At 35.0% G+C, this 25,897-nt stretch overlaps 1 protein-coding gene across 4 annotated transcripts in view; it reads right to left on the bottom strand.

The window, feature by feature from the left end:
• The window catches only part of KMT2E (lysine methyltransferase 2E (inactive)), an 89,914-nt gene that overhangs the window by 47,727 nt on the left and 16,290 nt on the right, over positions 1 to 25,897 (bottom strand). For 2 of the 4 annotated variants that reach the window (XM_024558675.4, XM_071221679.1), the window contains exons 2-3: positions 18,144 to 18,216; positions 15,043 to 15,227 (exon numbers count right to left, since the gene is read on the bottom strand). In XM_024558675.4, coding sequence (XP_024414443.2) covers positions 15,043 to 15,113 — 71 coding nt within the window. In that variant the 5' untranslated portion in view covers positions 15,114 to 15,227; positions 18,144 to 18,216. The remainder of the gene's footprint in view (positions 1 to 15,042; positions 15,228 to 18,143; positions 18,217 to 25,897) is intronic. The other 2 variants (XM_053926865.2, XM_024558682.3) reach the window with 1 other exon arrangement.

The following is a 25,897-nucleotide window of genomic DNA, read 5'->3' as shown; positions in this document are numbered from 1 at the left end:
TGACTAAGAACCTATCCATATAGATGGCTTCAGTCATACCTCCACTGAACTATCATGTTTTAGAAGATACAGTTCTCAATCCTGTTAACTACCTTTGCCCCTTAAGGGCTAGTGATCAATTATCCTTTTTCAGACCCATTCATTCCTTTAAAAAGGTGTGTCAGACAGACAGGCAGGCAGGACTGCCTGTCTAGTCATGAGTATAATATACTCTGTACAAAGTGATGATGACTATCATTAGCTGGATTTAGCAGTGTGCTGTACAAAAGTCATCTCATGATGATGGTCATTTTGCTTGACATAGCAGTTTACTATATAACAAAATCAAGAAATGACCTTATCTTAGTATTCTGACCTTACTCATAGTAAAATATTTGCCGTTTTCTGCTAACCCAGTCTTCTCAAATCTGTATCTTACCACCATTAATATAACCTTTCAGTAGTTGAAAGAATGAATCTAGATATATTGTTTTGCAGTCCCCATTTCAAAGAAGCCATATAGGTATTAAAAATAAGAGTAACCCCAGTAATGCTGGAGGGCACCACTGTTTTTACCACTTCATTCAAAAAGTTTAACCTACACTTTGTTTCCATCTACAAATCCCACTCACAGGATTTTTATCTAAGTTTTCTGGTGGACTTACCTTACAGTCAAAAGAGCATGCAAACTGTAATTCAAGAATTAGTTCTATGATAATGCTCATCACATGTTTAAGGTACTTTGTTAGATGCTAGAAAGAAAAGGATTATAAAACATACTCATATTCTGATCTTAGGAGGAGCAGGAGGTTAGCAAAAAGAGACAAGTACACAAAAACCACCATAAAAGGTAAAGATAGGGTAATGCCACGAAAAAAGGTATGGGTAAATGCTTAACAAAACCCTTTCTTCTTCTGCATGAGACTTTGATCTTCAATTAATTTTCTACCTCTGTTCCCTCCCAAAAATGATAAAGTGATTGGCTGTATTGCTAGGCACATTAACAAAAATGGCCCTTGATTGGTAAATTCATTACATCTGGACTGGAAAACTATAAATACTCAATGCGGATGCCACAGGCTTCAACTTCCCCAAGATGCAGTGACAGTCACAGTTGGGGACTTCAACATCACACTGACTTCCAAAGGTTAGATCTTCCAGACAGAAAATCACCAGGAGACAGCAGCCTTAAATGACACACTAGATCAGGGGTGTCAAACTCCCTGGAGGCCAAATCAGCCTTGCAGTTGCCTTCAAAGGGCTGAATGTAACTTTAGGACTGTATAAATATAACTACTCCTTCACAGTTAAGCAAGAGCTCAGCACTGCTGCCAGGTAGAAACAAAGTGCCAGGTCGGATAAAACAAGGTAGAGGGCAGGATTCGGCCCACAGGCCTTGTGTTTGCCATCTGTGCACTAGATCAAGTGGATTTAACAAATATCTTCAGAGCATCTCACCCAAAAGGAGCACAATATACGTGCTTTTCAAGTGCACATGGAACATTTTCTAGGATAGACCACATATTAGGACACAAAACAAGTCTCAATAAATTCAAGATTGAAATCATATCAAGCATCTTCTCTGACCACAATGCTATCAAACTAGAAATCAATCACAAGAACACTGAAAAACATGCAAAGATATGGAACTTAAATAACATGTTCTTAAACAATGAATGGTCAACAATGAGATCAAAGAAGAAATCAAATGATACCTTGAAACAAATAAAAATGATGATACAACAATCCAAAATCTGTAGGACACTGGGAAAGAAATCCTAAGAGTGGTATTCATAGCATTATAGGCTTACCTCAAAAAAATAAGAAAAAGCTCAAATAAACAATCTAACTTTACACTTAAAAGAACTTGAAAAAAAACAACAAAGTCCAAAGTGAGTATAAGGAAGGAAATAATAAAGATCAGAGCAGAAATAAATGAAATAAAGTCTTAAAAAAATTATACAAAAGATCAATGACTCCAAGAGCTGGATCTTTGAAAAGGTAAACAAGATTGACAAACCTTTAACCAGACACATCAATAAAAAGATAGGACTCAAATAAATAAAATCAGAAACAAAAGAGGAGAAATAACAATTGACACCAAAGAAATGCAAAAGATTTTAAGAAAATATTATGAACATCTATATGCCAACAAACTGGACAACCTGGATGAAATGAATAAATTCCTACAAACATAAAATCTTCCAAAACTAAATCAGGAAGAATCAAAGAATCTGAATAGACAGATTACACCTAGTAAAATTGAAGCAGTAATCAAAAAACTCCCAACAAACAAAAGCCATGGACGGGATGGCTTCACAGGTGAATTATACCAAACATCCCGAGGAGAACTAACACCTATCCTTCTCAAACTATTTCATAAAATTCAAGAGGAGGGAAGGTTCCCAAACTCATTTTACAAGACCAGCATTATCCTAATTCCAAAACCAGATAACAGACTGTAAAAAAAATTATAAGCCAGTACCTCTGATGAACATAGACACAAAAATCCTTAATAAAATATTAGAAACTGAATACAGCAATGCATGAAAAAGATCATAAACCATGATCAAATGAGGTTTATTCTGGGAATGCAAGGTTGGTGTAACATTAATAAATCAATAAATGTGATGCACCACAGAAACAAAATGAAGGATAAAACTCACATGATAATATCAATAGATGCAGAAAAAGCATTTGATAAAATCCATCAGCCATTTAAGATAAAAACTCTCAGCAAAGTGGGAATAGTGGGAACATACCTAAACATAATAAAGGCCATATATGACAAACCCACTGCTAGCATCATACTCAATGGGTAAAAACTACAACCATTCCCCTTAAGATAAAGAACAAGACAGGGATGTCCACTTTCACCTCTCCTATTCAACATGGTACTAGATGTCCTAGCTACAGCAATCAGACAAAAAGAAGAAATAAAAGGCATCCAAATTGGAAAGGAAGAAGTAAAATGGTCTTTATTTGCAGATGATATGATACTATACACAGAGAACACCGAAGATTCCACCAAGAAACTACTAGAACTAAGAAATGAATTCAGCAAAGTAGCAGGATGAAAAATTAATAACCAGAAATCAGTTGCATTTTTATATGCCAGTAATGAACTTACAGAACAGGAAATTAAGAAAACAATCTCATTCACAATTGCTTCAAAAAGAATACAATACGTAGGAATAAACCTAACCAAAGATGTAAAAGGCCTGTACTTGGAAAATTGTAAAACACTGAAGGAAGAAAGTGAAGATACAAATAAGTCGAAGCACATACCGTGTTCACGGATAGGAAGAATTAACATCATTAAAATGGTCATCCTCAACAAAGCAATCTATAGATCCAATGAAATTCCTATCAAGATTCCAATGATGTATCTCACAGAACTAGAACAAATATTTCAAAAATTTATATGGAAGCACAAAAGGCCCTGCATTAGCAACAGTGATCCTGAGAAAGAAGAACAAGGTCAGAGGAATCACAATACCCAGTATCAAACTATACTAGAAAGGTATAGTAATCAAAATAGTACGGTACTGGCATAAAAACAGACACAGAATTCAATGGAACAGAACAGAGAGCCCATCAATAAACTCACACCTTTATAGTCAATTAATCTTTGACAGAGGAAGCAAGCACATACAATGGGCTAAAGATAGTTTATTTAATAAATGGTGTTGGGTAATTGGACAAATACATGCAGAAAAATGAAACCAGATAACCTTCTTACGTCACACACAAGGATAAATTCAAAATGCATCAAAGACTTAAATGTTAGACACCAAACCATAAAAATCATAGAAGAAAACAGAGGCAGCAAAATCTTAGACATTGCTCACGGGAACATTTTATCAAATGTATCTCCCCAGGCAAGGGAAATGAAAGAAAAAATAAACCAATGGGACCACACCAAACTAAAAAGTTTTTACACAACAAAGGAAATCATCAATAAAACAAAAAGACAACCCACAGTATGGGAGAACATATTCCCTGATACATCTGATAAGGGGTTAATATCCAAAATTTATGAAGAACTTATAAAAACTCAATACCAAAAAAATGCAATTTAGAAATGGGCAAAGGACCTGAATAGACACTCCTCCAAAGAGGACATACAGATGGCCAACAGACATATGAAACATCATTAATCGTCAAAGAAATACAAACTAAAACCCCAATGAGATATCATCTCATACCTGTCAGAATGGCTATCATCCATAAATCAACATACAACAAGTGCTGGCAAGGATGTGGAGAAAAGGGAACACTTTTGCATTGTTAGTGGGAATGCAGATTGGTGTAGCCACTGTGGAAAGCAGTATGGAGATATCTCAAAATTTTTACAAATGGATCTGCCTTCGACTCAGCTATCTCACTTCTGGGAATATATACAAAGGAACTCAAAACACTAATTCAAAAGAACATAAGCACCCTCTATGTTCACTGCAATGTTAGTTACAATTGTCAAGATATGAAAGCAGCCCAAGTGTTCATCAGTAGATGAGTGGATAAAACAACTGTGGGACATTTACACAATGGAATACTACTCGGACACAAAAAAGAACAAACTTCTATCCTTTGTGACAGTAATGGATGCACCTGGAGAATATTATGCTAAGTGAAATAAGCCAGTCAGAGAAAGACAAATATGATATGATTTCACTCATATGTGGAATCTAATGAACAAACTGAACTAACAAGGAAAATGGGAATGGACTCATGGAGAACAGGATAACAGCTGGGGGTGGGGTTAGGGGTAGAGGAATTGAGCAAAAAGGAAAAAGGACTCATGGACAGTCAACAGTTTGGTGAATGCTGGGGGGGGAGGAGAATAAGGGGACTAAATGGTAATGGGAAAAAATACAATAAAGATTAAATTAAAAAATAAAATAAAATATCCTAGTCAAAATACAATGACTTGTAAAAATACCACCACTTGTTAAAATTCTTATTTTGGAGAACTTTATATCCCTCCTGCTTCTACATTCTTTCCTAATCTATTCTACTGTGGTCGGTACACAGTCACTCAGATAATATATGTAATAAATTTCAATCTGTCTCCTTTTTAGTCGCTGTTTTAATTTTGCTGGTTTCCTACTGCCTTCTAGTATGTTACCCAGCTTCCTGAAATAGGTACTAACTAAACTGCTACTTTAAAGAACTGTAGCATTCAACTCATTGAAATCACACCAATTGTGTAATATTTGTCTTACATACAAGGGACATTTTGTTCAATAGCCCTTTACATGTATTTGGTAATTCTGAAACTGTAAAATTCAAGGTGGGGAAAAGTAGGTTTACAGTTGTTCATATGGAAAATAATTCAGTAATTAGTAAATAATATTACAAGAATAAACTGTGTTTCCTATACTCACAACTGTAAACCTACTTTAGCCTCCTTTGCTCTCTGGCCTTTCACAGAAAACGTTTGTTGACCATAGCTCTAAATTTAATTTTAAATTCCGAACAATCTAGAAGGTAAAACAGTATTTTCTACAACAAACATGCACTTTATAGTCATATCTAAATTAAGAGGTCTAGCAATGCAGAGGGCTGCATGGGTGGAGCACATGAGACAGAATTAGGTTAAGGATAATTTGGAAATCACGAGCACGTTGGAAACGGTGAAAGCTATAGAAGTGGATGAAATCTCCAGGACAGTTTACAAAATAAACTAAGTACAGATGTCTAGAAAACATAAATATTTAAGAAGCAGGAGACGAAACATTTAAAAAGGAGATTGAAGAATAAAAACCAGATAGAAAACAGTCTGGTGACTTCTCAAAATGTTAAACAGAATTACCCTATGACCCAGCAATTCTACTCCTAAATTATATACCCATAAGAACTGAAATCAAGAACTCAAACAGATACTTGTATACCAATATCTACGGCAGCATTACTTACAATAGCCAAAAGGTGAAAATATCTCAAGTGTCCCTCAACAGATGAACAGATAAACAAAATGTGGTACATCACATTAACTTTTATGTAGACAATGAATCATAGAAGGCAAATGGAATATTATTCAGCCATAAAAAGCAATGGAATTCTGATACATGCTACAACATGGATGAACCTAGAAAATATTATGCTAAGTGAAATAAGCCAGAAACAAAAGAGCAAACATTTTATGACTCCATTTACATAAGGTATCTAGAATAGGCAAATAGAAACAGACAATAAAAATAGAGGTTACCAGGCACTGGTACCTGGAGAAAATAAGAGGCTGTTTAATTAGTACAAAGTTTCTGTCTGGGATTATGAAAGTTTGGATACAGTAGTGATGGCTACAAAACACTAATGTACTTAATGCCACTGTATTCTTAAAAATAGTTAAAACGGTAAATTTTATGTTATGTGCATTTTACTATAATTAAAAGAAAAACCATCAAAGTCAAAACTACAGAGAATTAATAGTAACAAATCCTACTAAGAGAACAAGCAATATAAGCCCTGAAAACTATGCATTAGCTTCAATGCTAATAGCTAACAGCATGCTAAAAGTACTGTAAAAGCCAGATTGTAAAAGCAGGAGGAAGAATAAAAGGGAGAACAATTAAAGAATTCAAGCATCTGAATGGCCCTACAATTTAGACAGTGTTCAAGGAATTACAGGAATGAGAGGCACAGATAATACTGACAGAAAGTCAAGATTTAATCTAAATTAGTCACTCCCAAGCCTTACCTAGACCCCTAAGGTGATGTTGGGGGCCTGGAGAATATAAAATGCTGTTGCTAAGATTTGGTAAGTAAAGCAGGTAGAACAAAGATGTGATAGGGCTGGTCTGTATCTGGCCCTAAGGGAGCGTCAGGGTATCATATCCCTTTCTCAGACTGGAAGTAGATTTGTTCTAGCTTAGAACTGGTGGTGGTAGATCTGTTCCTGCTGAGTCTAGATAGGTATAGTGTGGGTAGCAGTTCCTAGACCCCTAGACAATGATGTCATGAAGCTAGGGGTGGAGAGTCAGCTGATGTTCTGCTTGGTGTGGGACAGAGTGCAGCAGGACAGGAACTGTTCAGGAAAACAGAATCTATGCTGCTCCAAAGTGATGTTCAGGCAGTGTCCTTGAAAGTATTTTAAAGATCATATTGTCCAACTTCCAGTTTGGAAGAGACAAGATGACAGATCTAAGTGTTACACACTCTAGATTCAAGCTCTAACTCTGTCATTAACTCACTGTGTATACTTGGGACATGCCATATAAATCCTCTGGGTCTCAGTTTCCACATTTGTTAAATGAACTCAATTCTAAGTCACATGGTGTTATAATAGCAAAGAAAATACTAAAGCCCAGATCTCTTTTAAGTTGTTCTAGTACTTTTCCCACCAAACTGCAATTGTCCCCACTATACCTGCGAAATTTACTACTTATGCCCATGGATTAGTGACTTAATAAGGTAAATAGCTTTATCTCATTTTTGTATTACAAAATGGTAGTATGTGTTGCTTTATTAGAAGTTACACAAAGCCTTTAAGTTCAGGTTATCATGAATATATGCCACTTTAATTTTCATTACTTTACAAACTTTACAAATATGGAGAACATTCTTGGTCATTAAAATTATGTCTTTACATAATATTTCCATTATTAAAAACAAAATAGGCTATTTTAAAATGTGTTTTAGTTTTAAATTATTGTCAAAAACTTACAAAACAGAGCAATTACCATTTTTGTACAGTAATCTACCTATGTTGCCACATTTTTCTGGAACCACTTTACAAATTTTAAATTTTATTTTTTATATAAAAATATCCTTACTCTTTAAAAAGCCATCAGAAATTATCATCCAAGCCTTACTATACATTGTTAGTGCAGACATTTATGTACGTTAAGTGAACTGAACTTAAGATCTAAAAAAACCCAAAAAAGTGCTAATCCTTAAATTAAGAAAGGAATTTAGAGAGGAAAGAGTTTATAGAATAATAAGCTGATTCCTCAGAAATTGAACTTTTATGATTTCCTTCTTCCTCATCAAAAATTTAATCTCTTCCCAGTATAAACCTTCAAAAGATAGCTTGATTTCAATGAGAACTTTATACCAGTGTTTTAGGTGAAAGTTCTAATTTTACTTTTAATGTTAAAATATTCAATAACACACATTTGGGTATCATAATAGCACATGGATAAATTGACTCCCAATAGTAATGGGTGTAAAAAATCTCCATCTGAAGAACTCTTCACATGGTTCTTCAGATCTGTGATAAAAACTTTCTATTTCTTTCATCCCTGTTATAAACCTATTATTTTTCAAAGACATCTTAATTACATACATTACAAGCATACAAGTTTTTTTAAAAGGAGACCAGGTTTCATTTAACAATTGTCCTCAGTTTATCACATGGGATATTGCACTTCATTTAACTCATCTTTAAAAAAACCTGGCTCTTCTGACTTATGTGGCACTAAGGATCTAGAGTTAAGCAACCCTGGGTTCAAAGCTACCTCTACTTTTTATTAATTATGTAATCTTAGGTAAATATGTTATCTTCTTGAGCTGCATTTCTTTTGTAAAATGGGAATACCACCTGCCTGACTTTTTGCTGGGAAAATTAAGAGGTCTTAATACACTGTTATAGACAGTTGTATGGGCATACTGAGCTCTGTATTCACTATCACAAGTGGAAGAAAATTAGTATGAAACAAATGAGAAATTCAGCATAATTCTAAGAATAGTTCTAAACAATGCTAGGACATTAGTTTAAAAAAAACTTTTGAATATTTAAAATAAAACCACATTTAAGTGAAAGTGCTTTCTAATTAGGATAAGCAAGTCACTACATTAAGAGCATCAGGAAGTATTAGTTTCTTGATAGTGGATTACGTGTAAAGAATCATAAACACAAATGTTAAGTGTTAGTGAAAACTAAACAAATAAGAAGCTACTAGAAACATTTTATTATACACAAAATATTTTAGTATCTTCAGTTATATAAATTCAGGCTAAAAGCACCCAACCACTTCAACAATTTAATAAATTCTGTCAGCAGGTGGCTCTAGTGACACTGAAATTACTATTAAATACTACAGCAGAATACAGGTAGTGAAAATGAAATGAATCTCAGAAATTTGGAGTCAGAAAGAGTCACATTAATACTTCAATTCAAGTTCTCTTTTTCAAATAAAGATACCAAAGTTCACAATAATTGAGTGGCTTCTTAAAGGGCTCACTACTATGTCAGTGGCAGACATAACTGAAAACTCAGATCTCTCACTTTAATACTCTCAGTCAACAAAATAAGCATTTGCTACACTGCCAGGCACAGTACTAGGAGCCCGCCCTCCAAAATAGTTCACCTCTAACTTACACATGTCACATTTACTAATTTGTCCATCTCATCCTAAAATATACTTCCTTATATAAAAAGCTCATTATAATGATTTCAAATGAGACCAAGGAATATTTGGTAGTAACAATATTAAAAGGAATACAATATTTGCAATCATGCTCCCAGTCTCTGAAAGGGAAAAGTAATTTGGCTTTTCTTTTTTAAAAAGGCTAGGAAAGAAGAAATGTAACATTCCCATTTATATCTCTTCCCACTTTCCAGCTCCAGGTTTTCTCATCTTTTTTGGCTTATTTAATCAATTTAGGAATTCAGGTGGTTGAAATGACAGAAGTAGAAGAGGTAAAGAGAATAGAAGAGGACAAAAAACATATAATTCTCATAAACAGCTAAACTCTGGCTTAACTTTCCTATCTAATCCAATAACAGACTCTAGGTTTTCTTTTACATTCCTTATCTTGAGCAAAGGCCTGAAAATATGATTGTTATACAGTCATTTATTATGTTGAATTTACTACTTCTAAAATTGAAACTACTACTTACATAAAACCATATATCAAAACAAGGCAGTTATGTTAGAGAAAGTATTCTTTGTAATATTAGTAAAGAAGCTGTGACAGAAAAGGCCTAAAATCAACACATTAAATTTTGCCTCTGCCATTTATCTGCTCCATGACTTCAGTCTCCTCACCTATAAATTGAGAACATCTACATAATAGCTCTATATGTATCTTTCTCGTTCAGAAAGAGGTAGATTGTTACAATCTCACTTTTACGACTATTAGAACTAGCCTAGGCTTCACTGTTCTTTTCTCCTCTGAGTCCTACCCATTTATTCCTCAGCCTACAGGTTCTCCATGCAGTACAGTAAGCCACTACACATAGATGCTACTGAGCACTTGAAATGTGGCCAGTTAAAAATGAAACATGCTGGAAGTTTAAAATACATACCAGATTTTAAACACTTAGTGTGAAAAATAAAACACAATATTTCATTAGTATTTTTATACAGATTAGATGTAAAAATGATAATATTCTGGATATATTCAGTTAAATAAAAGATTTAACAAAATTATTTTCACCTTTTAAAACCCTTTTTAATACAGCTACTAAAAAATTTTAAAGTATACATAAATCATCTCACATTATATTTCTATTAGACAGTTCTGATCTGAAGTTCTGACTTTCCATCTAATCATAATTTCCTTAAGAGTGAGGATAAAAGCTTACACTTCACCTTTGTAACCTGAACCTCTAGAATACCACTCTCCACAAACTTGATGCTTATAAATGATGATCCAAAATGTGCTATTTCTTGGATTGTTGGCATTATCCTATGAAAGTATGCTAGGAGGAAGAAGTCTACTTCTAGTATTAGCCTCATTTATGGACATGCAGTTAATTTAAAAACTTGACAGATATAGCTTCCTGGTAAGAAAGGTATTCTAGTTGTTATCAGTTTGCTTATCAAGTTTTAAAAAATATCTGTACTCAGTTTAGTTTTCCTTTTAAATACATCCTTACCCATTCACATTTTCAACTGTACCAAGGATTACACCAAACACTAGTGAGAAAACCAGTCAGTCATTACGTTACCCTGTATGTTGTTCTGGTATTTTTCAAATCTCAGGACAAACAAAATACAGATAAAAGCTTCCTGCTGAGATCTAAGAGTGGCTAATATGCAGTTTTTTAGGGTGTGTTAGAGTCTCCACTATAGCCACTGGCTTCTCCATTTCTATTCACCAACAACTAGGTTTTGATTTATTAAACCTATATATAGTAAAAAGTTATTTATAAATAAAACATCAGTTAAACTTGACTATGAAAATATTTATAATTGCTTAAGAAAAAGCTTAGGCTAGTAAAACGAAATTTTAATCTTCTTATTAAAGCAGGTATCTCTAAGTCATAGCCTGTTAATAATATTCACTAATCAGTTATCCCTAAAGTATTTTAAAACTTTTTTTTTTAGTCCAAATATTCAGGAAGAGTCAATTATTGGCAAGGTAATGAAGAAAAAGGAGTAAAATCCAAGCTCCTTAACTCTAAAGGAAAGGCAAAACAAACCCAACATTTTCAAAACTTACTGATGAGAGGAAAACATATATGTAACAAAGAATTAATTGAACTTGGTGAGAATAGTGACTTATATTTTAGAGACACAATAATCCAAGAGCAAATGTTACTCAATATGGAAATACTGAAACAATTTAACAAATCCATTCTTCACTGATCCTGAACTAGACCTTCAATTTCCCATCTCTAAGATGCTACAGATAGACTAGATGGAATCTCAGTGATCCAAAAAAAATTCTCTTTTGTAGCCTTAGAAGAGAGTATAAATTTGGTCCAATACTAATTCATTCAATAAATAAGTACCCGGCCCTGGCTGGTGTGGCTCAATGGATTGAGTGCTGGCCTGCAACCCAAAGGGACGTCAGTTCTGATTCCCAGTCAGGGTGCATGCCTGGGTTGCAGGCCAGGTGCCAGGGGGAGGGGGAGGCGCGAGAGGCAACCACACACTGATGTTTCTCTCCCTCTCTTTCTCCTTCCCTTCCCCTCCCTCTAAAAGTAAATAAATAAAATCTTTAAAAAAATAACTAAGTACCTCCTAAATCTTAAATTAGTGTAACTTATTAGTGATACACTGTATTTTAGCAGTACAATGTTTTTTGTTTTGTTTTAAAGTAACTAACATAGCCCTGGCCAGAGTGGCTTGGTTGGTTGGAGCATCATCCCGTGCACAGAAAGTCACGGGTTCAATTCCCAGTCAGGGGACATACCTAGATTGTGGATTTGGTCCCCAGTTGGGGAGTATATGGGTCCAATTTCTCTCTCACATCAGTGTCTCTCTGTCTCTGTCTGTCCCTCTCTCTAAAAAAATCAATAAATGTATCCTTGGGCAAGGATTAAAAAAAAAAACAACTAACAAACATATAATTATTAACAGTATGTAGTCATGAGTGCAAAAAGTAATTTTCTCTTTTTAAAAAATATTTTATTTTGAAATAATTATGTAGCTTCAAAGGAGGTTTACAAAGAGATGTACATGGAAGTCCCATGCACCCCATCCTCTAGCAGTCTGCATCTTACACAACTATAGTTACCTTTTGATTGTGTATTTGAAATTGAAAGAAGGCAACATGTTAATTATATCAAAAGTTCTTATAAAAACAACCCTGACCAGGTGGTTCAGTGGATTAGAGCATCATCCTGTACACCAAAAGGTGGCAGGTTCAATTCCCAGTTAGGACACATACGTAGGTTGCAGGTTCCATCCCTGGTTGGGGTATGTACTGGAGGCAACTGATCAATGTTTCTCTCTCCCCATGCCTTCCTTTCTCTCTAATCCTTGGGTGAGAATTATAAATAAATAAATAAATAAATAAATAAATAAATAAATAAATAAAAACCTTTTCTGAAACAGCCCCAAAAGCTTTATGTTTCTGTCAAAAGGGGAAAAAATGTGATATATGGTTTTTTTCAAGCTTCCAGGATTCAAGGTTTTTTTCAAACTCCCAGCCTTTATATTTAAAAAGAGAATTTAAAAACTCAAAAATGAAACAACAACAAAAAAGTCTGATGGTTGTCCCAGAGTAAAAATTGGCACCAGCTACACTTTGTGTCCACTCAGTGGGGGGAAACATGCCCAAATGGCATATACCTGTATGTAGAATGACATACCTGTATGTAAAATTTCCTAAAACACAATACTTTTTCAAAGATAGTCATTCTGTAATTACCTACAAACAATAATTTTTCTGTAATAAAAATGACCATATTTACATCAGAAAAGATTTGGCTCCATAATATAAATCATACTTACATTCCATTAATACTTTGTAAATGTATTTAATAAAGAAAATAGGCAAGAAACTATTCCCTACACTGTTCTCTGTGTACTACTCATTTTCTTTTAACTGTATAATTATGTGGTTTTCATAATTTAATTTCATTATGAATTGCTTATAATAGCCGTATCAGACATTCAAACATGGCATAGGTGTATCTCACATGGTATACTAGACAAATTCCTATCTAGTATACAAATAACATTTCATGAATTACATCTTGTATTAAGTGCTTAAAAGGCTAATTTAAAAAAATACTGTCGGAGACGCAAAGAATCTTTGATTATTACCAATAAATGCCTGTAACTATTATTAGATATGGATTTGTATCTATAAGATGCTTTACATTAAGACTAGTACTTCAGACTTGGAACCCCTTGCCTCTCAAGCCCTGCTTCCAGGTTCTTTGAATTCTTAGTAGTGGCCCTATTTGGACAGCAATCAACTGTCATGAGAGTGTCTCCTCTGGAAATATATTATTTTACAATAAAAATAACTCATACACAGTACAAAAAAACATTAATGGCTCTTAAAAATTACATTACAATACAGTTAAATAAACTGTATACTACATTTTAAGAAAATTAGAGAGCATCTCTGTCTTCCTGCTGGCATAAGCAGCAGTGGTAAAAATACTTTTATGCCACTGGAAACACCAGCAACAGAACAAGAATTTTCATCCTTTCCATGTACCAGTTCTAGCAACCCTAAAATAAATTTCCTTTTTTAAAAAACTTAAATTCCTACAGGAACTACTATAAAGGACACATGGACAAAACCAAGGGGGAGGGTGGAGAGGGAGGAGGGAGGTGGGTTCAGCTGGGGTGGGGTGGAGGGATGGGGAGAAAAGGCATACAACTGTAATTGAATAACAATAAAAACAAACAAACAAACAAACAAAAAACCCAAAACTTAAATTCCATTAAGTTAACTTTTTGGTCAATAAGAGTCCCATTAAGCAACTATATTCTGAATCAGAGAACAAACATATCCATCTTTCCATCCTTCAACTTCTAACACTATCATTTGAATCCCTTACAATTCCCCAAAACAAATAATCAATCTTCATGTCAATAACTTAGTGTCAAAGTGGCTGGCCATTCAAAACCAAGACAAAACAAAATCTATCCACACAATTTCCTAGACCAAATAGCCTAGAAGCGAAGTAAGAACCTTTCACTGAATCCACTAGAAATGGCTCCCATAAAAGCAAAAAATATCAAAATAATCATCCAGCAGAAAACATCCCCTTTTTCTTATTTAGAAATGGCTTGAGCCCTGGCTAGATGGCTCAGCTGGTGGGAGCGTCATCCCATACACCAGAAGGCTGTGGGTTTGATTGCCAGTCAGAGCACATACTTAGGTTGCAGGTTAGATCCCCAGTTGGGGTGCATATGGGATGCAATTCATTCTCTCTCTCTCTCTCTCTGAATCCATTCCTCCCCCTCTAAAATCAATAAACATATCCTTGGTCAAGGATGAAAAACAAAAATAAAAATAAAAAAGAAATAAATGGCTGCAATTTTGCTTTTCAACTCTGTTGGTTATAGCACTGTCCCAATACACCAAGGTTCTGAGTTCAGTCCCCAGTCAGGGCAAATACAAGAATCAAACAATGAATGCATAAGTAAGTGGAACAACAAACTGATGTTTCTCTCTCTTTCTGAAAATCAATAAATTTTTTTAAAAAAGACTAAGAAAAAGATATATCATTTTGACTCAAAAGTTATTTGTAAGAAGTAATTTTAGTTAAAGGGATTTTTGCCGTTAATCTTCTGGTATCTGATTTTAGCCAAGAGTCTAAAATGAGAAAAATATAAATGCAAACCAAGCACTGCTTCGTTGTGCTAAAATAACTGTATGAAATATTTTGTCTTTCCTTATTCAAAAATACCTTAGAATACTTACTCTGAGCCTGCAGCCATTTCCAAGTATGACGTTTCTGCTGTATCGACCCCCAATGGGATCACTATGCTCATGACGTTCGCCTCTGATAAATTCGATTACTATGGAGTCCTATGCATTGGTATCCAAAACACTGGGGCATGCCAGCCACAGTGCTCATTGCAAACATCTAAGTGCATCCACAAACCCTGTTTAAAAGAAAAGGGAACAAAAAGTTTTAAAAAATCATCTTCCTATTCCCAGCAACAGTCACATTATAACATTAATAGTAAGTAAAAAACATAAGGAAAGCATTCTTTATTAAAATATTGATATACATTAGAATATGCTCAGGAAATCTCTATTTTATTTTTCTAGAATAACATTATGTGACTGTGGTCAAAAAAATGATTCATAATCTTCCTTAGGAAGCAAATTTAGGATGCTAAAAGGAGGATCACTATTTATATTGCTTAGTGAAGAACGAACAAATATTGTATTATTCATTTTTAAAAATAAATGTAATTTCTTATAGCATTAGTATCCAAAAATAAGTCTTCTTGGTTCAGTGTGATCTAAAAATAAACAAATATTGATTACTTACTATGGACTAAGCACCATACTAAGCTTTTACATGGATGACCTATTTAATCCCCACAACTCTGAGATACGGATCTCCATTTTGCCACTGAGGAGCCCAACAGCAAGATAGGTTAAATAACTTAACCAAGGTTGCACAGTTTAAGAGACAAAACCAGGATTTGAACCAATTCCACGCTGTTGTTTATGTATATAGAAAAAGAAAGCTATTTTATTTGTAATAAAATCAAATGTTTTATAGTGGTTGATTATTTTCCATACTACAGAAAAATATGTACATTGAGGGGGTTCTCTATGTCTTTATTACAGACGATTAGTAGAGAAAACTTACAAGCTTGAAATGTTTTGTAAAACAAATTTACCATAATGACAAAAATATATTCAACTTCAATATCAATTTTTAAAATCTAAATTCACTGTATAACACTTGCTATATGTACTGTTTGTGAAATATCTACTCAGAATCTTTTCAGCCATGATATAGTACAACTCAGGACCAAAACAAATATAATAATCCTATAAACATGAAAAGAGCAACAGTCGGAACTTTCCCTGTCATGTTATACGTGAAATAGTGAAAAGCAATTTCTTTAAACAGTAATTCTTATATTTATCTTTAATTTTTACAAGTAAACTTGAGAGTAACCTAATCCTACTCAGGTTAATTCCTATTTGAAAGATGATACAGACTGTGAGCCCATACCTTATGAGGGAAAATACCAAAATAGGAAAATAAGGTGGTAATTATGGTTTGACTTCCCCAAGAATACTAGTCTTTACTTTTAAACCATATATGACTCAGGGAGAGCTACTAGGTTACAAGTTATTATTATAAAAATATACAATAATAGGCAATTGCACCTAAAAGTTTAAAACATAACCACTGAACCTCTTTAGGCATCAGGTTCCTAATTTATAAAATGGGGATTTTTCCTCTTAGTGTTTCTGTGAAGAAAAGAAAATAATGAATGCAAAACACTTCATACGTGGCATTACACATATTTAGCAATCAGTAAATAGTAGCCACATAAGAAGAGTTACTCTTATATCATCACACACACACACACACACACACACACACAAATGTGGATAGAAAAACTCTCTAGTTCTCATTTAAAGAGAATCTTCTAATAGTTTTGAAAATAAAGTAATTATGATTCTCTACATGCCGTGTTTTTATGGCTTGTTCCATCAAATTAAAATCGTCCTCTAAAAACAAAGCAGAAGGAGAAAAAGAAAAAGTTGTCCTACATTCTTTTCTGCACTTGTCACCATATTAATTACTTCATAAAAGTCGTATTTATTAACCTACACAAAGTTATAAAATTTCTAAATGACGAAATGCAAGCAATATATGAAACTGTAAGTTTGTTCTACTCAAATATTAAATAATTCTGTACCTCGCTAAAATGCTCAAGGCTCAGACCTCACAACAGGTAACAATTACAATTTTTTTAAATATTTTTCTTCCTTTTGGTAGCTTCTAGTTGGTAGATATTTTTCACTCAGCTATCTTTATGTTAAATTTATTGGGAATCTTATATTTTAGGTATAAATTCTTAAATATTTAGTGTTTTTTTTTTAGAAACAGGCAGAAACAGGAAAGCAGAAATCAAATCATTATGCATTCTTTTAGGTAACTGAGTAATATTTCCAACCTAAAAGAATCTTTTTAAGTAGGTACTTAGCAGCACACCCTATTTGTATATATTGAATAAATATACAATCCTCAATAAACACTACAATTAAGTTGTTTTTAAATAACAGTGAAGGGTTTGCCATAAGCCTATTTCAGACAATGGCTTATATTTGTGATTGCTGCCTGTCTCTCAAACCCCACATAGTGCCTGGGACATAACAGGCACTCCACAAAGGACTGGTGAATGAATTAGAGCTCCAGAATAAAATTGTAGTGCTGGCCTCATTTATCAATGAGTTATCAACCTATAAAATTGAGTGCTATAAAAACAACTATATGACACCTCCCCAGAAAAACATCTCTAAAAAACACAGAAGGTCATCCTCAGGATACAGACACATCACCGTATGTGAAACAGAATCATAGACTCTGAGTCTGATTCAATAGGGAAGAACTCACAAGAAGATCAGAAGACAAGAGGTCATGTCTCTTGAGACCATAAATTGGCAAATAATTTTAGTATACTCATTAATACCAAAAAACTCTATAGCCAGAAATCTCACTGTTTAAAACCCTAGTTGATACTTAATAAAATCATAAATTCATTAGAGTTAAATCATTGTGCCTTAAAAAAAATAAAAAGAAAAAAAAAGAGAAAACCAATGTAGTAAGCAGAAAAGATGTGAGCTTATATTATAACACAGGTACAACTAGAGGAAAAACAATTCAAACAAATCCAAACAATTAGCGCAAAGCTTTCCCATCTTATATGTGATTCAAAAACCAAACCAAACCAAACCCTGGTTATCCAACTGGCAAGTAAAATATATACAAAATACATTGAGAATAAATGGCAGCCATTAAAAAATAATATAAAAGGAAATACCATGAGATGTCTGGTAAATCTGAGGTCCAAGAAAGAATAAATGTCTTCACAAAACCTGCTATCCAGAATAGACCTAGAAACCAAGTGAACATAGGAGTATTGAGCTGTTTTTAAATGGCATAAAATTATAGGTATTTTTGTCTAACATGGCCCCTAAAGCCAAAGGGACTCACACAAAGACAGAAGCTAATTCTTAAAAAGATAAATATATTCCTTACTTTTTATACATATAAATGTAAACACAAGTAAAGGCAACAATTAAAGCTAGAAACCAAATCAAACTAAAAACAAACTGGAAAATACAATATTAAAAACAGATTTAGCAAAGCATTGGCAATGATGCCAAAACAAAACCCTAAATTAGGAAAAACAAGTTAAAGGCAAGGAAAGCCATTAAACTAGAAAACACCAGGGTGGCTCAGTTGGTTGGAGCGTCGTGCCATACACCAAAAGGTTGCAAGTTCAATTCCCAGTCAGGGCACATACCTAGGCTGTGGGTTCTATCCCCAGTAGGGGTGTGTACTGGAGGCAACAGATGATTGTTTCTCATATCAATATCTCTATCACGCTCTCTCTCAAAAAAAAAAATCAATAAACATATCCTCAGGTGAGGATTAAAAAAAAAACAGTATCAGAAAAACTGAAAGACTAAAGCTGCTTTTAAGGCCATGTTAAAAAGCTCAGGAAAAAAAAAAAAACTCACTGAAAAGATGAATATGATACCCAAAGGCAGACAGGATGGAAATGAGAACTTTTATCTTCCACAATTATAAATAAAAATGCCCAATCTAAAATAATCTCTTTGAGTAAAGGGTCAGTTATTACTATCTGTCCTTGATAAGCACCTTACACAGAGCTCAAAAAATATTTAAAATTAAGTCAATGTTTGTATGTGGACATGTATCACTAAGAGAATAAACGGGTTAATTTTGGGCTGAACTACTAATAGAAATAAAGAAACTTAAAAGAATTTGTAAGGAATCACAAACCAGAGACTTCATTTTAAATCAGGTACTAAACTGCCCTCATTATTCATTTAAGACTTTTTATTTAGCTCTAGCTGGTGTGGCTCACTGGATTGAGTGTCGGCTTACGAACCAAAAGGTCACTGGTTCAATTCTCAGTCAGGGCACATGCCTGGGTTGCCAGTCAGGTACCCAGTTGGGGGATTGCAAGAGGCAACCAATCGATGTATCTCTTGCACATCAATGTTTCCCTCCCTCTCTTCTCCTCTCTCTAAAAAAGTAAATAAAAATCTTTAAAAATATTTTTTTTATTTATAGTAGCTAAGGTATAATAAAAAGAATACTTGTTGCTCGGGATCTATTACCAAGTTACTATCTATGAAACTTTGGGAAAGTCACCTCACTATTCTGGGCTTCAACTTAAATGGAGTTAGTTAGGTTGATAATCTTACAGTTAAATCTCAGTCAAAGTACATTAACAGAATTATTCCTGATAATCAAAACAAAGGAATAAATATCAGACTCTAAAAGCTAAAAAAGATTGACAACAAAATGATTTATGAACTCCAATTGGGTATTAGTATTAGTATTAATATTAGTATCAGACAGTGCTCTATGAGCACTTACCTGATTGATACTCAAAACCTTCTCAACTGGGGTTATAACAGTTCTAACACTCAGTACTTACAATGCTTAATTCTTACAAAGAACCTATGTTGTATGTTTATTACCCCCATTTTACACATAAGGCAGAGAGGTTAAACATGTCCAAAGTTCCACAGCTAATAAATAGTAGAATCAGGACTTGACCCCTGGCAGTCTGATTCCAGAGTAACACATTAGTGTGCTTGAAATTAAAATTTGCCAGATGACTGGTAAAATAAATAATCTAGAATTTACAATTATGGGTTAAAAAATGACAACTGCCTTTCTCAAAAAGAGGAGAAATTAAATAAATACATAAATGCTTCACTCTAGAACATCTGGCACACTAAACGAAAAAACATAATCAAAACTCACCTTGTTCCTCTTCCAAACCTGATCTACTTATAAACTTAAATACGTTCGACAACAATGCATTAAAACACTACAAAAGCAGAGATGCACTGGTTTAAAGTCTAAAATATGTTTAAAATATTTCAGGGTAGTGCTAATCACATAATAGAAAGATACAGATCTTCAAATTCCCTATATTGTCAGGAACACATACCTCACTAGTGAACTGAAAACAATCCATAAATTAAGGGAACCATGCTCCAAATTTGAGATTACTAATGTATGCTTAAGTATATTCACTTACTTCTAAACAGAACTTTTTGTGAAGCAAAGACCATCTACCTAACCATTTAAATATTAACTTGAGGCTCCCTTAAATAGCCATTTGGCCCCTAGAGACAAAGAATTTCACCAATTCAACTTACACTATACTTTCTTAGCAAATAAAATCTCTAAAAAAACTGTCTTTTCATAGTCAGGGTTACTGTTAGTGGACCTTAGTTGTGAGGGGAGGCAGAAGAAGGCATAGTGGGGATAAATGGCCACGGACAGAGACATGACTTTGGGTGGTAAACACACAATACAGTGTGTAGATGATGTGTTATAGAACTGAGCACCTGAAACCTGTACAAATTTGTTAACCAGTGCTACCCCAATAAATTCAATAAGAAAAATTAAAACCTATATATAAATGTTCAAAAAGCACATTCTCTTGTCCTATGAGTTTCGCAGTTTCACCCTGGCTGGTGTAGCTCACTGGACTGAGCATGGGCTGAGAACCAAAGGGTCCCAGTTTGATTCCCAGTCAGAGCACATGCCTGGGTTGCCGGTCAGGTCCCCAGTAAGGGGTGTGCAAGAGGCAACCACAAATTGATGTTTCTCTCCCTCTCTCCTTCCCTTCCCCTCTCTCTAAAAATAAATAAACACAATCTTTAAAAAAATCTTTTTAATTAAAAAGTTTGTTTCACTATCATCATTAGTAAAACTCCACCCAACTGTAACTACTTAAAATTCAGTACCAAAGTAGCAACCATTCAGCTTTCAAAATATGTCATTTATCAATAATGGTTACTTATTGTTTTGAAGCCCTAGTTCCTCATTTGTAAATAGGAATAATTATAGAACACAGTATATCCAAATTGGTTTAAGGATTGTGTATGGTACTTAACAGTTTTCTATGATAACCAGATAAAATTTCTGAGAATTACATACATATCTAGTCACTAAAAGATAAGTATTGGAGAACAATTCTCATTTATTGTATTTATAAAATTCAAGTAAACTATTGAGAAGTCCTGAACTATTCCAGACAATGTTTATTGATGTTACAGAACGAGGATGGGAGTCCAGGGGGGCAGGGAGAGGAAGAGAAAAAACATCAGTGGGTTGCCTCCTGTATGCACCCTGACCTGGGACCGACCTGAACCTTGGTATCTGTCCTAACTTGGAATTGAACCCACAATCTTTTGGTGTAGGAGATGACACTCTAACTAACTGAGCCACCCAGCCAGGGCAACAGACAAACCTCTTTATTACACACAGCCAAACCACTATTCTGTACACGAGAAACTAATACAAAATATTAGGCTGGCCAAACAGTTCGATCAGGTTTTTCCATAAGATGGCTCTAGTAGCCCTTAGTTGTCTTTAACTTCATTCAAAACAATTTTGTTAGATTGTATTGTGACAGCTGTCATGTCAGCATGCATTAAAAAAAAAAAAAACTTATCAAGATCAATGAATTCTTGTGTAGCCATTTTAATATTGAAGATGGAAGAAAATAAGCAGCAATGTTGGCATATTATACTTTATTATTTCAAGAAAGGTAAAAACACAACTGAAATGCAAAAACAAGATTTGTGCAGTGTATGGAGAAGGTGCTGTGACTGATCAAATGTGTCCAAAGTGGTTTGCCAAGTTTCATGCTGGAGATTTCTTGCTGGAAGATGCTCCACAGTCGGACAGACCAGTTGAAGTTGACGGCAATCATTCAAGGCATTAATTGAGAGCAATCAATGTTATACCACACAGGAGACAACCAACATACTCAAAATATCCAAATCAAGCATTGAAAATCATCTGCACCAGCTTGGTTATGTTAATTCCTTCAATGTTTGGGTTCCACATAAGTAAAAAAACCTCCTTGACCATATTTCCACATGTGATTCTCTACTTAAACATAACAAAAAGTTGTTTTTTAAAACAAATTGTGATGGACGATGGAAAGTGCATACTTTATCTACAATAACATGGAACAAAAGAGATCCAGGGGCAAGCGAAATGAACCACCACCAACCACACAGACCAAAGGCTGGTCTTCATCCAAAGAAGGTGGTGATGTGTATATGGTGGGACTGGAAAGGCTCCTTTATGAGCTCCTTCCAGAAAACCAAACAATTAGTTCCAACAAGTACTGCTCCCAATTAGACCAACTGAAAGCAGCACTCAACAAAAAACATCTGGAATTAGCCAACAAAAAACATGTAATCTTCCATCAGGATAACACAAGATCACATGTTTCTTTGATGACCAGGCAAAAACTGTAACAGCTTGGCTGGGAAGTTCTGATTCATTCACTGTATTCAGCAGACATTGCATCTTCAGATTTCCATTTATTTTGGTCTGTATAAAATTCCCTTAATGGAAAAAATTTCAATTCCCTGGAAGACTGCAAAAGGCACCTTAAACAGTTCTTTGCTCCAAAAGATAAAAAATTTTGGGAAGATGGAATTATGAAGTTGCCTAAAAGATGACAGAAGGCTGTGGAACAAAACGGTGAATATGCTGTTTAATAAAATTATTGGTGAAAATGAAAAATGTGTCTTTTATTTTTATTTTAAAACCAAATGAACTTTTTGGCCAACCCAGTAACATTGGGGGGCGGGGAAAGGTCAACAGCCAAACCTCTTTATTACAAATTCCAAAAACACCATTTCAGTTATTCTCTTAAACTAAAAATCTGTGTACAGAGTAACAGTTAAATACCATATTTTGCCGTGTATAATGTGCACTTTTTAAAAAATATATTTATTGATTATGCTATTACAGTTGTCCCATTCCCCCCCATCCTGCCCACCCCCTCCCTCCCACATTCCCCCCCTATAGTTCATGTCCTTGGGTTATACTTACAAGTTCTTTGGCTTCTACATTTCCTACACTATTCTTACCCTCCCCCTGTCTATTTTCCACCTATCATTTATGCTATTTATTCTCTGTACCTTTCCCCTCCCTTCCCCCTCCCACATTGATAACCCACATGTGATCTCCGTTTCTATGGTTCTGTTCCTGTTCTAGTTGTTTGCTTAGTTTGCTGTTGTTTTTGTTTTAGGTGTGGTTGTTAATAACTGTGAGTTTGCTGTCATTTTTACTGTTCGTGTTTTTTATTTTCTTTTTCTTAGATAAGTCCCTTTAACATTTCATATAACAAGGGCTTGGTGATGATGAACTCCTTTAACTTGACCTTATCTGAGAAGCACTTTATCTGCCCTTCCATTCTAAATGATACCTTTGCTGGATACAGTAATCTTAGATGTAGGCCCTTGCCTTTCATGACTTGGAATACTTCTTGCCAGTCCCTTCTTGCCTGTAAGGTCTCTTTGGAGAAATCAGCTGACAGTCTTATGGGAACTCCTTTGTAGGTAACTGGGTCCTTTTCTCTTGCTGCTTCTAAGATTCTCTCCTTATCTTTAAGCTTAGGTAATGTAATTATGATGTGCCTTGGGGTGTTCCTCGAGTCCAGCTTCTTTGGGACTCTCTGAGCTTCCTGGACTTCCTGGAAGGCTATTTCCTTTGCCAAAGTAGGGAAGTTCTCCTTCATTATGTTTTCAAATAAGTTTTCAATTTTTTGTTCTTCCTCTTCTCCTTCTGGCACCCCTATAATTCGGATGTTGGAACGTTTCAAGATGTCCTGGAGGTTCCTAAGCCTCTCCTCATTTTTTTGAATTCTTGTTTCTTCATTCTTTTCTGGTTCGATGTTTCTTTCTTCCTTCTGGTCCACACCATTGATTTGAGTCCCAGTTTCCTTCGCATCACTATTGGTTCCCTGTACATTTTCCTTTGTCTCTCTTAGCATAGTCTTCATTTTTTCATCGTTTTCGACCAATTTCAACCAATTCTGTGAGCGTCCAAATTACCTGTGTTTTGAACTGTGCATCTGATAGGTTGGCTATCTGTTCACTGCTTAGTAGAATTATTTCTGGAGCTTTGAGGTGTTCTGTCATTTGGGCCATTTTTTTTGTCTTGGCGCACCTGTTACATAAAGGGGCAGAGCCTTAGGTGTTCACCGGGGTGGGGTAACGCTGATCGCTGTGATGCTGTACGTGGGGGAGGGGCCAAGAGGAAACAATGGCGCTTGCTCCACTCTCCACCGGATTTCAGTCACTCCCTCTGCTACCCACAATCAAATTGGGCCCCTCTGGTGCTGGTTCCCGAGTGGTTGGGCTTGTGCATGCTCTAGGCCCCTGTGGGTCTCTCCAACGACCTCTCCTGTGAGGCTGGGAGTTTCTCCTGCTGCCACCCCAACCCCCACGGGTGTTTTTAATCAGAGGTTTGAGGCTTTATTTCCCCACACTGGAGCCCTGGAGCCCTGGGTTGCGTGGTCTGCTTCGCTCTCCTGCTGTTAGTCCCCGTTTATCTATGCACGAATGTGGGGTTGCAGGGTCTGCTAGTGGTCAGACTGCCTGCCCCGTTAGTCCCACACTTCGCCAAGCTCCGTCCAGCCACAGCAACCCAAGTCCTCTCTGCCCCAGGTGCCCGTCTCCGCCCCTCCTACTGGTCTGGATGAATGTTTCTTTTTTATCTACTTGGTGTCGGACTTCCTTGCCATTCGATTTTCTGTCAGTTCTGGTTGTTTTTTTGTTTTTAAATTGTTGTTGTCCTTCTTTTGGTTGTGCAAGGAGGCACAGTGTGTCTATCTACGCCTCCATCTTGGTTCTCCCCAATGTGCACATTTTTGCCCAAATTTTTGAGGGGAAATTTTAAGGATGTGTATTATACATGGGTAGTACTAATTCCATACCCATATAAATGTTTTTAATTCTTTATGGTTATGCATTAAAAGTGTAACTCTAGAAAGCAACGATGATGTCCATATGCAAAATAATACCCTGGAATACAATAATCTGTGTTGTTTCTAAATACAAATAAAAAGTTGAATTAAAAAATTAAAACAAAAAAATTTTTTCCTGAAAGTTTGGGCCAAAAACTTGGGAATGAATTATACATGACAAAATACAGTATCTAAAGGTCATACAGACCCTGAAACCCTTTTTACAGATTTTTTTGCCAAAACGGATTGACTTGATAAGATTAAACTCTTTAAAGAATAAACCAATGAGCAAAGTGGAAAAAGGACTCAAGACATGGGACAACAGTGTGGTGACTAATGGTGGGAGAGGATTATAAGGGGGCTAAATGGTAATGGAAAAACATATAATAAATATTAAATATAAATAAATAAACCAATGACACTCCTTATGATAATACCCAATGAGCACCAAACCATCCCTATATAGTCAAGAATGAAGGATGCACTTTCCTAAATCAGCCAGTAGTTTCTGGAACTCCATACTAGTTTACCTAGTAGCCCAGTTTACTATATCTTTAGCTCACTACAGATTTGATATTAGAATCAAAGTAAAGTATCAAGAATAATGACCTTAAAAAAAAATACATGAACAGAAGGAGTGAACCATAATGTAAAACCACACACTTTGGTTGATAAGGATGTGCCAATGTTGGTTCACTGAATATGACAAATGTACCATAATGATGAAAAATGTTGATGGTGGGCAA

Source organism: Desmodus rotundus, chromosome 6, assembly GCF_022682495.2.
Source record: "Desmodus rotundus isolate HL8 chromosome 6, HLdesRot8A.1, whole genome shotgun sequence".
NCBI classification, from domain to species: domain Eukaryota; kingdom Metazoa; phylum Chordata; class Mammalia; order Chiroptera; family Phyllostomidae; genus Desmodus; species Desmodus rotundus.
This window is presented reverse-complemented; position numbering and strand designations above follow the sequence as displayed.